This window comes from Glycine soja, chromosome 7 (genome assembly GCF_004193775.1).
Source record: "Glycine soja cultivar W05 chromosome 7, ASM419377v2, whole genome shotgun sequence".
In the NCBI taxonomy this organism is placed as follows: Eukaryota; Viridiplantae; Streptophyta; class Magnoliopsida; order Fabales; family Fabaceae; genus Glycine; species Glycine soja.
Window position 1 is genome coordinate 40931384 of NC_041008.1, and position 14332 is coordinate 40945715.

General features: G+C 29.8%; 1 protein-coding gene across 1 annotated transcript; it reads left to right on the top strand.

The window, feature by feature from the left end:
• Positions 1–5307: 5307 nt before the first annotated feature.
• Positions 5308–6605, top strand: LOC114419721 (protein IRX15-LIKE-like). Its single transcript, XM_028385489.1, has one exon. The coding sequence runs from the start codon at positions 5592–5594 to the stop codon at positions 6525–6527; it is 936 nt and encodes a 311-aa protein (XP_028241290.1). The 5' UTR covers positions 5308–5591; the 3' UTR covers positions 6528–6605.
• The last annotated feature ends 7727 nt before the right edge of the window (positions 6606–14332 follow it).

A 14332-nucleotide genomic window follows, 5' to 3' on the forward strand; every position in this document is an offset into this window, starting at 1 on the left:
GTAGCTTCTCAAACAAAATCTGTGTTTGAGGGAGGAGAAATCGTATCGGGCAAAAACATGCTTAAAAAAACGTGTCTTTTGGTCATTTGATCCATGCATTAATGGGTTTGCATATTGCAAAACCATAGTACAAGTAGATGATACATGTTTTTAGGGAAAGTATACTGACACATTGTTGATGCACAAGATGAAGCTAACCATATCTTCTCGATTGCCTATGCCATTGTAGAATGGGAGACAACTTCAGTGTGGGGTTTTTCCTAAAGAATTTGATAAGACATGTTATTTGAATATGTGTTTATTTTGAACTTGCAGTAACACCAACCAACAAAGGTAGCCAAAAGTGACATAAAATTGAATTCTGCCATTCCTAATCTCTGGTGAAAAGAAAACTCCTAAACAAGTATGAAACCCTCTCCATAATGTTGTGCAATTACTCCACTAAAATTATGCACCCTTTCCATAGGAAAACATATTAAAGCAATAGAAAAATCCTTATATACCTAACGGTGCCCCTAGCTGACTGGCTGCATCAAGATTTCAGCCCTTAGAACCAAAATAGGTACCAACCTGTAAAATAGAATTATTTTAGAATAAACCATCTATTTGATTTTGATTTCTCAAGTATCATATTTTTTTTCTAAACTCTTTGCACCAAGGGCTATCTCACAAAGCTCATACTTTTCAATAATGCCTTCTTGGGTCCAATTCCAGCAAGCCTATCAACATGTCCTTCACTCGTTTGTGTTCTAATTCAGAACAATTTTCTTAATGGGACAATTCCAAACACCCCTTAATTATAAGTTCCTACAACAACCCAAGTAACTTATGGGTTCAGGGCACATCCCATTTCTTTTACCTGCGCCACATTGCACAAAATTTTCTTCATGGTAACTCAAACTACAAACGTTTAAAGAAACCACTCATACTGGCGGGTGAGAATCTATTTTATTTCTTCGTTAAACTTTACTTTCAATCAAATTTCATAACATAATAGATTGATTGAATATTTACAAGTTACGCAAACATGGAGAAGATGCACTAACAACATCTTAGGGATATTCGTGCGAATAAGCCAAGTGCAGCTGAATGGCTTGATCAGTTACTCAAATTTTTTTGGGTACAATGCTTCGATGTGGGAAACGTTGGGGACATATGACCACAAATTTGTCTAAGTGTGTTAGTTCCATGTTAAAAAATGTAAGACATTTGCCAGTGTCATTGTTGGTTGAGGAGATGTACTTCAAGACCGCACAACTCTTTGCTATTAGAGGCCGACAAACTCAAGCAATGATCAACTCCGGCTTATCCCGAAGTCAGTCTCTAAGGCAACAAATAGCGGTCAACAAGAATCAAATACACATTGTAAACGAATTCGACAGACACAACCACACCACACATTTATTGTAACAGAGACCCAATCTCCACTTCAAACACCCAGACCACATGGAAGGGAAGGTTTAGGGTAATGTTACAATCCCAAAAGTGTGATTGTGGTGAATATAAGGCTAAACACTTACCGTGTTCTTACGTCATGCCTGCTTGTAAATCTGTCAGTGCTGATCCCATGAACTATATGCCCCTCTGTTCACCTTACAACACATTTTGCACGTCTACAACTTCTTTGGTTTACTGCCACACAAATTAATGTGTGACAAGAATATGAAGGAGATCAGTGGGGTCTTGATCCAAGGAGAAAGAGTTTCGCAAATGGTCGTCCGATTTCAACTCACATTCCAACTGAGATGGACGAAGACGAGAATGAACGGAAAAGTAGAAAAAATGTGGAATTTGCTTACAAAAGAGACATAACAAAAACAACAATTGTCCCAACATGTCTTCATCTTAAATTTTTCCTTAACCAAATGTGACTGTTTAAGTATTTTATTTATAATGTAGTATAATGTTCTTCTATAAATAAATTGTTAAACAAAAATTATTATCATTTAAAAAAAATCTAATGACATAAACAAACAATTTATATTTAGTAAAATAATAATATTAAAATTTTTAATTTTTTTACTAAAGCAAATATATTATTAGACAAAATTCATATTTTTTTTAAAAATAAAATGTTAACTTAAAAAAATTTCGTATATAAATTAAATAATATAAGAAAAGTAATTATATTCAATAATATCATTTTCTTATTAAAAAATTATTTTAATAAAAAAGTATTTTTAAAATCAATTTAAAATATATTTATATAATATAATATTTGTATTATTTTAGTAATTTAAATTAAAATAAAAAAGAATCACCGGATGGAAGTCGGGGTGGCCAGACCCGACTTCCCAAAGATGCTGCAAAGTAGTGTATATTGAGTATTCTTTTTCTAAGCAGGTGCATTTTGAGATAAAGTTGGAGAGAGAATGTGTACTTCTGTAAAAAAAAATTCTATTTTTCGCTATTTATTATTGTTGTATATTTTTTAATGCAAAATAGATCATAATTTTCCAGTGTAAGTGTTGAGAATACTTCTATGTAACTATCATTTCCTTCATTGTTTGTTTCAATATGGTATCCATTTAAATGAATATCTTTGACGCTTAACAAGTTTCTATGAGACTTGGAAGAATATAATGCATTGTCAATGTGTAACTTAGTTCCTCCAAGTAACAATATATTGGCTTTACCAAAGCCTTCAGTAATATTTATACTTCTAGATATAATACTAACACAAACTTCTTGCATTACTAGGAGAAAAATTCATTTTTCTTGTGGATTGTATAAGTTGTTTTCATTGTTAGTAAGACATCTTCGTTATTGATGTTATTGCCAATATTCATTCTTAACAAAAAAAGGAGTATAAAAAAATCAATATACAGAAACCAAATTGAAAGATAACAAAACTTATATATTGCTTTGAAAAGAAAAACACATATAAAGCCCAATAAAATTATTTAAGTCCAATAAAGTCAAATAACAACAAAGTACCAAAAGTTCAAAAACATATAAAGTTCAAACTATTCTACTAAAGAATAAAGTTCAATAACAAAATTATCTCTTGACACTTTCATCACCAACAAGGTGATCAATATTGCTATTCGGATCAACAAAGAAATCAACAACATCTAGGTGAGTAGCATCCATACGACCATAATTAGAATCACCATTTTCAATAAAAATATATTCTTAAAAGAATTTATTTATAATTCATTTGACAATCAAGACTTATGTAACTAGTTGAGAAAAAATTTATAATAGGTCCATAAATTAGAAATATGTAATACAAAAAAATAGAAATGTAAGAAATTGAGTTAATCGAAATAGGGAACATAAATGAAAATATATGAGAAATAAAATAAAAATGAAGGTGTTTAATTTAAGAGAAATGAGAAAAAAAAGGTGCATAACAATATATAAGAAATATAGTAAAAATATGTGGATTCCATAATTATTTCTGCATACCAGACACACTCACTTTTTGTTTCTTCTATTTCTTTCTTCTCCTAGCCTCCCTATTTCTCAATTACCAAACAAAGGTAGATGTTGTGACTTTTTTTTTAAGCTCAAAACAATTGGTGTTTTTAAATTTTAAAGTCTAATTAATATTTTTTTCAAATATATCCTTATTTAATATCTCACGTAAACATTAAAGATTATTAAATAAGGCCATTTAGTTTAAATTTAATATTTTACTTCTATTAAATATATTTTTTTAATTTATATGCATTAACTTTAAACATCTAAACATATGAGAAGGGGGTTGTAATGTGTAACGTACAAGTTTCTTATTTTAATTTAGAAAACAATTACTCCCTCCTTTTTATTTCTTTTGATATTTAAGGTTATTGTACATCATTTATGAAATATTTAATAGAACTAAAACATTGTTATAATTGAACTACATTGTCTCTATTTAATACATTCATTTTTTATCCATGTACCACTAAGTGGGTATTAATTATGGGTGTATTTGAATAAAAAAAACATTAATTAGACTTTAAGATTCTAAAGTACCAAAAGTTTCGAGAAAAAAAGAAAAAGGTTGTTATAATTAAACTACATTGTCTCTATTTAATACATTGATTTTTTATCCATGTACCACTAAGTGAGTATTAATTATGGGTGTATTTGAATAAAAAAACATTAATTAGACTTTAAGATTCTAAAGTACCAAAAGTTTCGAGAAAAAAAATAAAAGGCTAAAACATAAATATATAAAGAGAGAGAGGAAGGAGAGAGTGATGTTTTCTCTCTTATAATCAAGTAAGCCTATTTCCAATTTCCAATGAATAAAAAAGGTTGTTTGGAAAGTTCCAAACTCATTTTAGCGAGTAAAGTACCGTGACATGTTTGATTATAATCAAAAGTACGTTTGTACATTAAAAATTTTCCTTTAAACTCAATTATGTAGAAGTGAGGCTTTAGTTGCTTTCACAGACTTGAATTTAACTCAAATTTGAATTTGCAAATTTTAATGCAAGCATGTAAACATCAACAAGTTCTTTGTAAAAAATTACAATCAACACAAATAATTTAACATGAAGTTATTTTATTAATTAATATTACATCTATTTCTATATATAAGAAAAATTAAATAATAATATTCTTTGTTTCAAATTATAAGAAACGTATGTCCTCTTTTAAATATATTAATTGTTAATTTTCTTTTATAATCCTAATTTATTTTGAAGTCTATTAATGAGATATGACACATTTTTTATGAAAGTGAATGCATTATTGATCTATTAATAATATAACTGGTTAAAAAATACTCATTACATTATAAATAGTGTCATTATATCTGACATTGTTTAAACCAATTAATTCTATAGATATTTTTGAACATAATTTAAATTTATAATAATATTAATTATATTAAACTAATTTAACTATTTTTTTTATTAATTTTAATGAATTAAATATTTGTTTTTGTATACATAAAAAGAGGTAAACTTATTCAAATCCCTTTTTAATATGTAGGAATTGAATGGAAGATCATACTAAAAGATTTGCCCTTATCATGTTCAATCAATTAAACATCTTCATAATCTTATTGAAATATCTAAAAATAGTTGAAATAGAATTTGGTAAGAGAATATACTTTATTACTAAAAATATTTTAAAGAAAAAAAACACTGGGTTATTGTAATTTGTAAAGAAGATTTAAATTTTTTTTTTTTACTAAATCTGCTTTTTTTCCCTATCAGTGGCAATCATATTTTATAATTACGATTCCTCTTTCTCATTCAGGTTCCATTTTTCTCTAAATCACCCCTACTGTTTCTTATAAACTCACATGTCAAATTAAATATCTCAAATATTTTTAAAAATAAATTCAAGGTCTGACATTAATAAATGGAGCACGAGAAAGTGGACCAAGGCAGCATTTACAGTCTCCAGGATCTGTGGCTGGGTCTTGGGATACGTGTGACCCTTCTCAATTCCTCTGTCCCTTGCTAACTTCTCCTATCTTCCGCAGTAGTACTACTACTATCACAAGCCATAATAATTAAGGCACTTCTCACCAGTAGTAACTATTACTTAGAGGGAGAGAGAGGTTTTAGAGAAGAAGAAACAATCTCCAAAGAAACATAACAACAACAACAATCAATCAATCAATCAATCTCTTTTCCTCGTACAAAATGAAGAACAACAACAACACCAAGCTCATCCTCCTCCACAAACAAACCCTAACACCCAACACCGCCGCTTCAACACTCTTCTCTTCCCACCGTCTCTGGCTCTTTTTCTTCTTCCTCCTCTTCTCCACCCTCCTCTTCACCTGGACCCTCATCTCAACCACAATCTCCTCCACTTCAACCAGCTCCTCCGCCGTTACCTCCCCTCTCCCACCCTCCGTCACAAAGGCACTCCTCCACTACGCCGCCGCCGCCAACTCCTCCACCAAACCCATGTCCCCCGCCGAAATCTCCGCCGTCTCCACCTCCCTCCTCCGCCTCCCCCCGCGCCCCAACCTCCTCGTCTTCGGCCTCACCCACGAGTCCCTCCTCTGGGCCGCCCTCAACCACCGCGGCGGCCGCACCGTCTTCCTCGACGAGAACGAATACGCCATCTCCAAGTTCGAGTCTTCCAACCCCGGCGTCGAAGCCTACGACATTCAATTCACGACGAAAGTCAGCGAATACCCAAAACTCCTCTCCCAGGCCCAATCCCAGGCCCAAAACGACTGCAGGCCCGTCCAGAACCTCTTGTTCTCCGAATGCAAGCTTGCAATCAACGACTTACCTAACCACATCTACCAGGTTGCGTGGGATGTTATTCTCGTTGACGGGCCAAAAGGGTATTTTCCGGCGGCCCCAGGGCGGATGGCGCCGATCTTCACGGCGGCGGTGCTTGCCCGGAGTAAAATATCCGGCGGCGAGACCCACGTGTTCGTGCATGACTTCGGGAGAGAGGTGGAAAGGGTTTTCAGCGAGGAGTTTCTGTGCAAGGAAAATTTGGTTGAGTTGGTGGATTCGTTGGGGCACTTCGTTGTTAAGAGTGAGGCTCACGACGGAGAAAGCGCTGTTTTCTGTAAAAACTCGTCGTCGAAGGTTGTCGGCGACGAAGAGGACTAGGATTATGCTTGGGCTCCAGAGAATGTGTAAAATTATCTTTTTTTATATAAATATTTTTAGTAGAAAGGAACCAGGAAATGCAATTTAATTTAGGCATTATAGCAAGTGGCCCGCTTTTCTCCCCAAAAAGGGGTGAGGAATGTGAAATTGTCAATGATTCTTTTGAATATATTTTTAAATTTTGAATAAATATTTATTTTGATTCTTGAAAATTTTAAAAATTTAAACTGAAAATTTTTAATTTAATTTTTTAATGTAAAAATATTTGACAGATTAATTTTATGGAGAATTTAATAACAAATTAATTTTGAAATTTTGAAATTTAATTTATTATTAAATTAATTTGTAAATAATATTTTAATAATCAAATGATTTCACACATTTAATATATTTTTTTATATTTAAAAATTAAATTTGAAATTTTTTAACTTTTTCAGATATATTAATTTGTTACTAAAATAGGTATTTTTTCCTGAAATTTGAATTTAAAATTATATCTGCATGGTCCATGACTATGATGGTGTGCTTGTTGGTTTCCCTTGAAACTTGAAGTTGCAGGCGAGAAAATTAAATTGGGCGGGGGCGTTAAGTCCGCTTTTTTCCCCTTGTCCAAATGAGTCTTTGAGGATTTCGGTTTCAAGACATTTATTGGTAGTGATGTAAAAGAAAAACAGAAATGATGATGAAATTTGTGTCTTTTTCACCTCTTGGACTTTCTTTCAAACTCCTATTATGTGTCTTACAAAGATGTAATTTTTAAAAAAATTTAAAATGAAATTATAGTAATAGTTTTTTCATAACATTATAGTAGTAGCTTTTACTGTAAAAAAAAACAAAGGAATAGTAAAGAACTGTTTTATAATAGAAACAATTGTTCTTTAAGAATTGTCACATTTGAAATCCGTTAGCAAGTCCATTTTATGATATATTTTTTACCCGCCTAACATTGGGGTAAATTTCTCAAACTAGGTTATTTTTAGAAACTAATTCCCAAAATGGGGCTGTTTTGAAACTTTTTTCGGGGGGGGGGGGGTCTGTTTTTGAAGGGGACTCGCCAGTGGGGTTGGCGAGTTGGACACGTGGCAGCGCCTGGTGGACTCGCCAGTGGAGTTGGCGAGTTGCTGTCCACGTTTTGACATATTATGGGCCTCAAACGGACATTCCTATCAAAAGTTATACGCGTTTGAAGTTAAAATTTTTTTTTCCGTAAAAAGCATTTCGTCAGTACGAGTGGCGGGACCCGCCACGTGGCCGCCACGTGGACAGCAACTCGCCAACTCCACTGGCGAGTCCACCAGGCGCTGCCACGTGTCCAACTCGCCAACCCCACTGGCGAGTCCCCTTCAAAAACAGACCCCCTGAAAAAAGTTTCAAAACAGCCCCATTTTGGGAATTAGTTTCTAAAAGTAACCTAATTTGAGAAATTTGCCTAACATTGATCAGGATTTATAGATGAGTGTCGGTGGTGGTACGGCAGAATTTGCCAGAGCGACGGCAACCTCTTTTACTTATCTAAAATAAAATGTGAATCATATGATAACATAGAAAATACAAAAATAGTAGCGAAAAAAAATATACAAAGGAAAATCAAAATATGCTTTGAGGTCGTGACCGTGGAAGTGGTGGAACATGCGTTAGCAGTTGGGAGTACCTGCGTGTCACTGATATATTTTTAATATAAATTTTTAAGTAAGTTTTTTAAGTTATTTTTTATGGTTTTTATATTATTTTTTGTGGTTTTTATAGTGTTATGTTGTTAAAAAAATTCATACATTTTTGTAAGAAACTTTAGAAAATTGACTTTTACATATTTTAAATTTTTACTTAATTATAGTTTAATTATGGTATTGGTATATATCAAATAAATATTATTTTTTAATTCTAAGCAATAATTTTTTACAGAAGATATTAATCTTATTTTTTTAAGAAACTCTTTTTTTCCATGTAGAAAACCAAAGAAACTATAAAAAAAATTAAGAAACTCTCGTTGAATATACGCTGCCTGTATTAATATTGCTTTGACGGGTTATATTTTTATATGGATTATTTTTTTTAAAAATAATTGCTTTTATCATTTTTTTGGGAAAATTATTATTTTTTTAAATTATAACGATTTTCAAAATAGTCTGATTGTTTATTAGAGACGACTCCGAGAATGTCGTTATATTAGCATTACAAATTTTGATTATTTTTAAAAATATTCAGATAGATTAATTTTTGAAGGAATTAACTTTTCTGCAAAATAAAACATTGAACTTTTCAGGTTTATTATTTTTTATTAAAAAAATTGAGGATTAACACACACACGCATATGATAATAAATATTTATTTTATATAATTAAATTTGATAACGAATAAAAGGTTATTCTTAACATATAAATTTTAGACTTTGGATTTTGAATGGGCCAACAATCGGCATCCTCCACGTCCATCACAAAAAAAGATAGCACATCCTAGATATCATACAATGATGAAATAAATTGTTTGATTAAAATTTTTTTAATAACTTTTTTTGGTCTCTCTCATATTTTATATAATTTATATCATTTTAGAGAATTTTAATAAAGGTTTTGGTTCCTATATTTTCAAATTGATAAATTTAATTCCAACTTTAAAAATTACTTGAATTTAGTTATTATTTCAACTTTATGATAGTAAAAAAAAAATGTCACTAAATATAAGAGAAACTAAATTCACATATTTTAAAAATTTTAAAGACTAAATTCATCAATTTAAAATGATAGAGACCAAAACCAAGTTTAAGCAAGAGTATAGATATTAAAAACATTAGTTTTTTCTTGTTTAAATACCTAGTTTTTAATACATAATGACTTCTATGAAGAAAAAAATTATTTAAGAAAATATAAAACTAAATTAAAAAAACTATTTGAAACAATACAAACTTTTATCATGTATAGGATATCAACTATTTAAAAAATAAGAAAATGTAACAATTATTTTTTATAAAAAAATGTTGAATAGTATAATAATTGCTTAGTATAGATATACTAGATTGTAAGGGTGTTAAAAATCGAATTTAGTTGTTTGTAAATCATCAAACTGATTCAAAAAAAATTGAAAATTGCTTAAATTAAAAATCTAAAAAATCACATGGTTTGATTTGATTTTTAAATTTCGTTATAAAAAATCAGACCTAACAGAATAAATCACATATTATAATTATATTAATTCTTATTGTGGTAATTAATAATAAATATTAAATGATTTATTACTTTTTTTTTGTTTTATAAGATGCATATTTTACTTTCATATGTTAAAAAAAGATACACTAATATTGTTAGGCATCAAGTGAAGCATAAATTACTATTATGTTAAAAAAAGTTAATAATATCATTTTATATTAATGATAGATAGAAGTAAAAATAACAATTTTTAACTAAAATATGTTAAACAAAATATAATAAAAAAATAAAATTCATTTTTAAAATAATATAACATAGTAATTATGTAAGTTTAGTTGATAGATTTTAAATTATGATAATAGAATTAAAAATAAAAAATCAATAAATTTGGATTCGATGTTATATTTAAATTAAATTAAACATAATGATATCTTTATTTTATATTTGGTTTGATTAAAAATTAAATTAAACTGCACCATAAACATCCATACTAGATTGTTTAGAATTTTGTATGAATATCCAAGCATTAACATGAGCTATAACGAAACAAACAAAGGTTAATCTTAGTCTAATTTGTAAGGAATAAATTATATCCCATAAAAATGAAGTTCGATTCTCATTATCAATATGAAATATTTATCGAGTGAATAATATGTAAATACTTTTATAAAAACTCTTGGAGCCTTAAAACTTATTCTAACTTTAAAGAGTTGTCAAAATCCAACTTACCTAAAATATTTTAATAAAAAAAATGAGCTTCAACATATTTTATTACATTCTCTTTTATCACGGCCGACAAAGTTTTCCCTAAAAAATTATTGCTAAAGACTTCACGTTTTATAACGTGTAATATATATTTTTCTTTCCAAAGCTTATAAAAAACTCTTTAGTCTTCTATACACGTCCTTGAATATGACTAACAGAGACCTAATTAAAACTAACTTGGAGTAGGAATATGCTGGAAATTACTAGTGTGGACAGGATCTGCTCTAATTATCAAATATTGAGCATGGTTATTGGTTAGAAGACAAGGCGCCAAAAATGTTAAGATTCTCACATCTAGTTTATTCATTGATACAGTTGCACTTAACTTTGAATTTTAACAGAGATGTTTCTCACGATTTTCTGTTCTCCTCCCGGATTACCTTTAACACTTAAATTATACTACACATTACTCATTATGACTCCTGGGGAGGAGGGCAAAAGGCCCTTGTATGTCCGTGCTTCCATATGTTCTTCACACTTATACTAAAAATTTAAGGATGTATTTGATTTTGTTAAAAAGATAGGATAAATAGATCGGTATTAGGTAAGTAGTTGAATTATAAGATAATTTTTTTGTATTGTACGTTATTTAATGGCTAATGCATAATACAAATAATTTTGTATTGTATTTTATTTGATGTGTTTATGTACTGGACAGAATAATGTAAATTTTATTCTAATACATTTTTTGTATTATGCAATGTTTGGTTTGCACTAGAAAAAGATACAGAACAAGATTTTGAAACTTTGTAAATTATTTTATTATTTAACATAAAATTTATTATTACGCAGTGTTTCAGCTAATGCTACTTTTAAGTAAACAAGTTTCTACGCTTCTTCGAAGTTCACTGCCTCCTCCGTCCAGTGCCCCCAGTCGCCGCCACGAGTGGAAGTAAGCACCATTGTTAGCTTCATGAAGATTTTCTCTTTCATGACAGGGTGTTTCATGACAACCCAGAAGAACTAGCTTAGTGTCACCGATAATGTGTCTTTGTTGATGAAGAGGAAGTTCAGTGCGATCTGTCGCATCACGGTGATGAGCTTGCCGGAGGGGGGGAGGGGAGGGGCATGGCGAAGGCAAGGAGGGAGATGAATTGGGAGAGCTCTGACACGGTAGAGAAGAGAGAGGTTTAGAGAATGAGACACATATGAAAAAAGAAAAAAAATGTGTGTGATAATAAAAAGTCAAGAAACAGAAATAATATTATATTTTTACTTTTGTTGGACATCGGACAAAAAGTTGTATTGAGATTTAGTGAGTTCCAAGTTTTTGAATATTTATCCAGTCCATTATTATTTATTTTGCACTGTTTTTCAATCATTTTTTGAATCAAACGTTGGATAAATAATTATGTGTTATCCAATCTTTTATTTTTTTTCAAATCAAATGCATCCTAATAGTTATATCTAAAATATTTTGGCTATCATGCTTCGAATATATTATTATAAAAAAATATTAGCAATATATTCTTTAACATATTTTTTTATTAATTAAAATTTATTAAAAATCATAAATTTTAGTTAATCATATCTTTTATTTAATTTTTTTTCCCAATTTTATAATTTTTAATAAATTTAATCTAATAAAAAATATATGTTACCAACACTCCTTTACTCCTAATTATAACACTTTTAACTACCTTGACCATGACACGAGAATGCATTTCCTAGACCCTTGTGGACTATGTCACATTGTGTATTCTCAAGGTCTTTGTGACCTATGCTAGAAAGTTTTCACCATTAAATTGATTGTCGAAAAATCCCATGCCTTTGCCCACTATACAATGATTATCTTATGTTTGGTCCACGAAGTTCACGTGTAATGAAAGAATCTCTCGTCTTTTTTATGCGCTCAAATTAGAAGTAGTAATTAGTCATTTTTATAAGACTTCAATTCATAATATTTCCTTATTGATTATTTTTCATAAAAATATTTTTAATTATGAATATTTTTCTAATTTCAATAAATAATAAATGAAATATAAATGGGTTGCTTTACATAGAAAAAAATTAATAAATAGGTGAAAAAAATATCAATTATACAAAATTAATATTATCATCATTATTTTTTAGTCTATATCATTAATATTATAAAAAATATAAGTAAAAAAATAATTAATGTTACATTGAAAAGCTAAAATAATAAATATTTTAGAATAATTTATTTTTTCTTGCACTATAATTATTATGGAACAAAAGAAGTAATATTTTATGTTCTTTGGAAGTCTAACTCTGTCTTATACAAAGTATATTTGGAAGTCTTACTTTGACTAGTGACATTGATAGCCAATAATAATTAAAGCAATAAATATATTAATTATGAGACATACTAAAGGAATTAAAATTAATAATAATATTTGAGAAAAAATAAAAGTATGCTCATTAATATTAGGGGTAATTTTGGAAAATACATAATTTAAGAGAAATTTAATGTTAATTACTAAACTACCTTTTCTTTAATCATGGTGAATAAGTTAATTTCATCTTATAATAAGATGCGAGGCAGTAATATATATAATTTCTAGTTAAAATTGGGAAACTTTTGAATTAAGTATTTGATGGAGGAAGTTAGTTCTCTTGAGCAAGGACCATCAAATTTAAATGGGTTGATGCCGTGGTGGTCCTAGAGGTTACACAAGAGCTCACTTTAGAGGAAAAGTAGCTTACTTCCATTTGGATTCACCCATTTTTCTAATCCGTTAGAGGGGATTACTTTCTACATCCTTTTTTGCTTCCTGCACCCCCAAAAACCCAAACGGACAACAATACCCTCACCAGGCACCTTGCATCCCTGCCTCTCCCAGCAAACCCAATCTATCAAGCCTCCATAACCATCGCGCCCCAAACACCACCACGCCCTCATGAGGTTTGAACCTGGCGGTGCTCCTAGGTCTATCTTGAATCTCAAAGAACAAAGGAATGAGGAGAAGGAGGTGTAGATGGACATTGTGGGGAGGAAAGAGGGAATAAAGTAGGGGAGATGCCAAGGGGGGGGTAGGGATTTTCCGTTTGCATAAAAAAGAGAAATATGGCCCTATACATTTTCGAAAGACCTATTCCAAAACTAGACATTTCAGAATACATTTTCGGATTACATATTCTAATTCGGGAATACCTAATAAGGAATAAGAAAAAAAACAATTATAGATGTTGCAAATTGTGTGGGATATGGACAATTAGGATCATTTAAAGAGGGTGCTCATTTGCCACACTATTCACATTTGAGAAAACTATTTTTTTTTTTAAATCAGTGACAATTACACCTCATGAGCTGGTTAACTAGGTTAGATGATATTCATGGTCTCTAACCAGAAAAAAAAGATAAAATAAGAAAAAAAAATATATGGACCTTGTCTATTGTTTTGCGCTTGACTCATACAATGTTAGGATCAATCTTCTTTTTTTTTTTTTAACAAATGTTAGGATTAGTCTCAATGGTAGGATCTTTGTTTAGATGAACTTTTTTTTTAGAAAGATTTTGTATGTGTTTAAATAGGTGATGATAAGTTAAATTCACTATAGTTTTCGAAAGAAACAAATAGATGAAATCATGATGAGTTAAAAAAAAATAATTATTTGTTGTTTTAAAAAATCATGATGAGTTTAACTTACCACAAATCTAAACACACTATTGTTAAGAGGAATATAAGAAGGTAAAATGTATAGAGCTTTTCAATAAGTTAAAATCAACTTATCCACCCTAATTTTTAGATAAGTTCAATGAAAATAACTTCTATCAAAGCTAAGTTCATAAGTTTATTTTAGTTAAAGAAATAAGTTCATTTTTTTTTCTTATCTTATAAATATTCATAGAGAAATTTATTCAAATAGAGTCTAAAAATAAATTAATATCACTTTCAATAAAAAAATCTTTTTTACTTTTAATTTTTTAAACAA

Coding starts and splice junctions, on each gene's coding strand:
- LOC114419721 (XM_028385489.1), top strand. CDS start 5,592: ATGAAGAACAACAACAACACCAAGCTCATCCTCCTCCACAAACAAACC.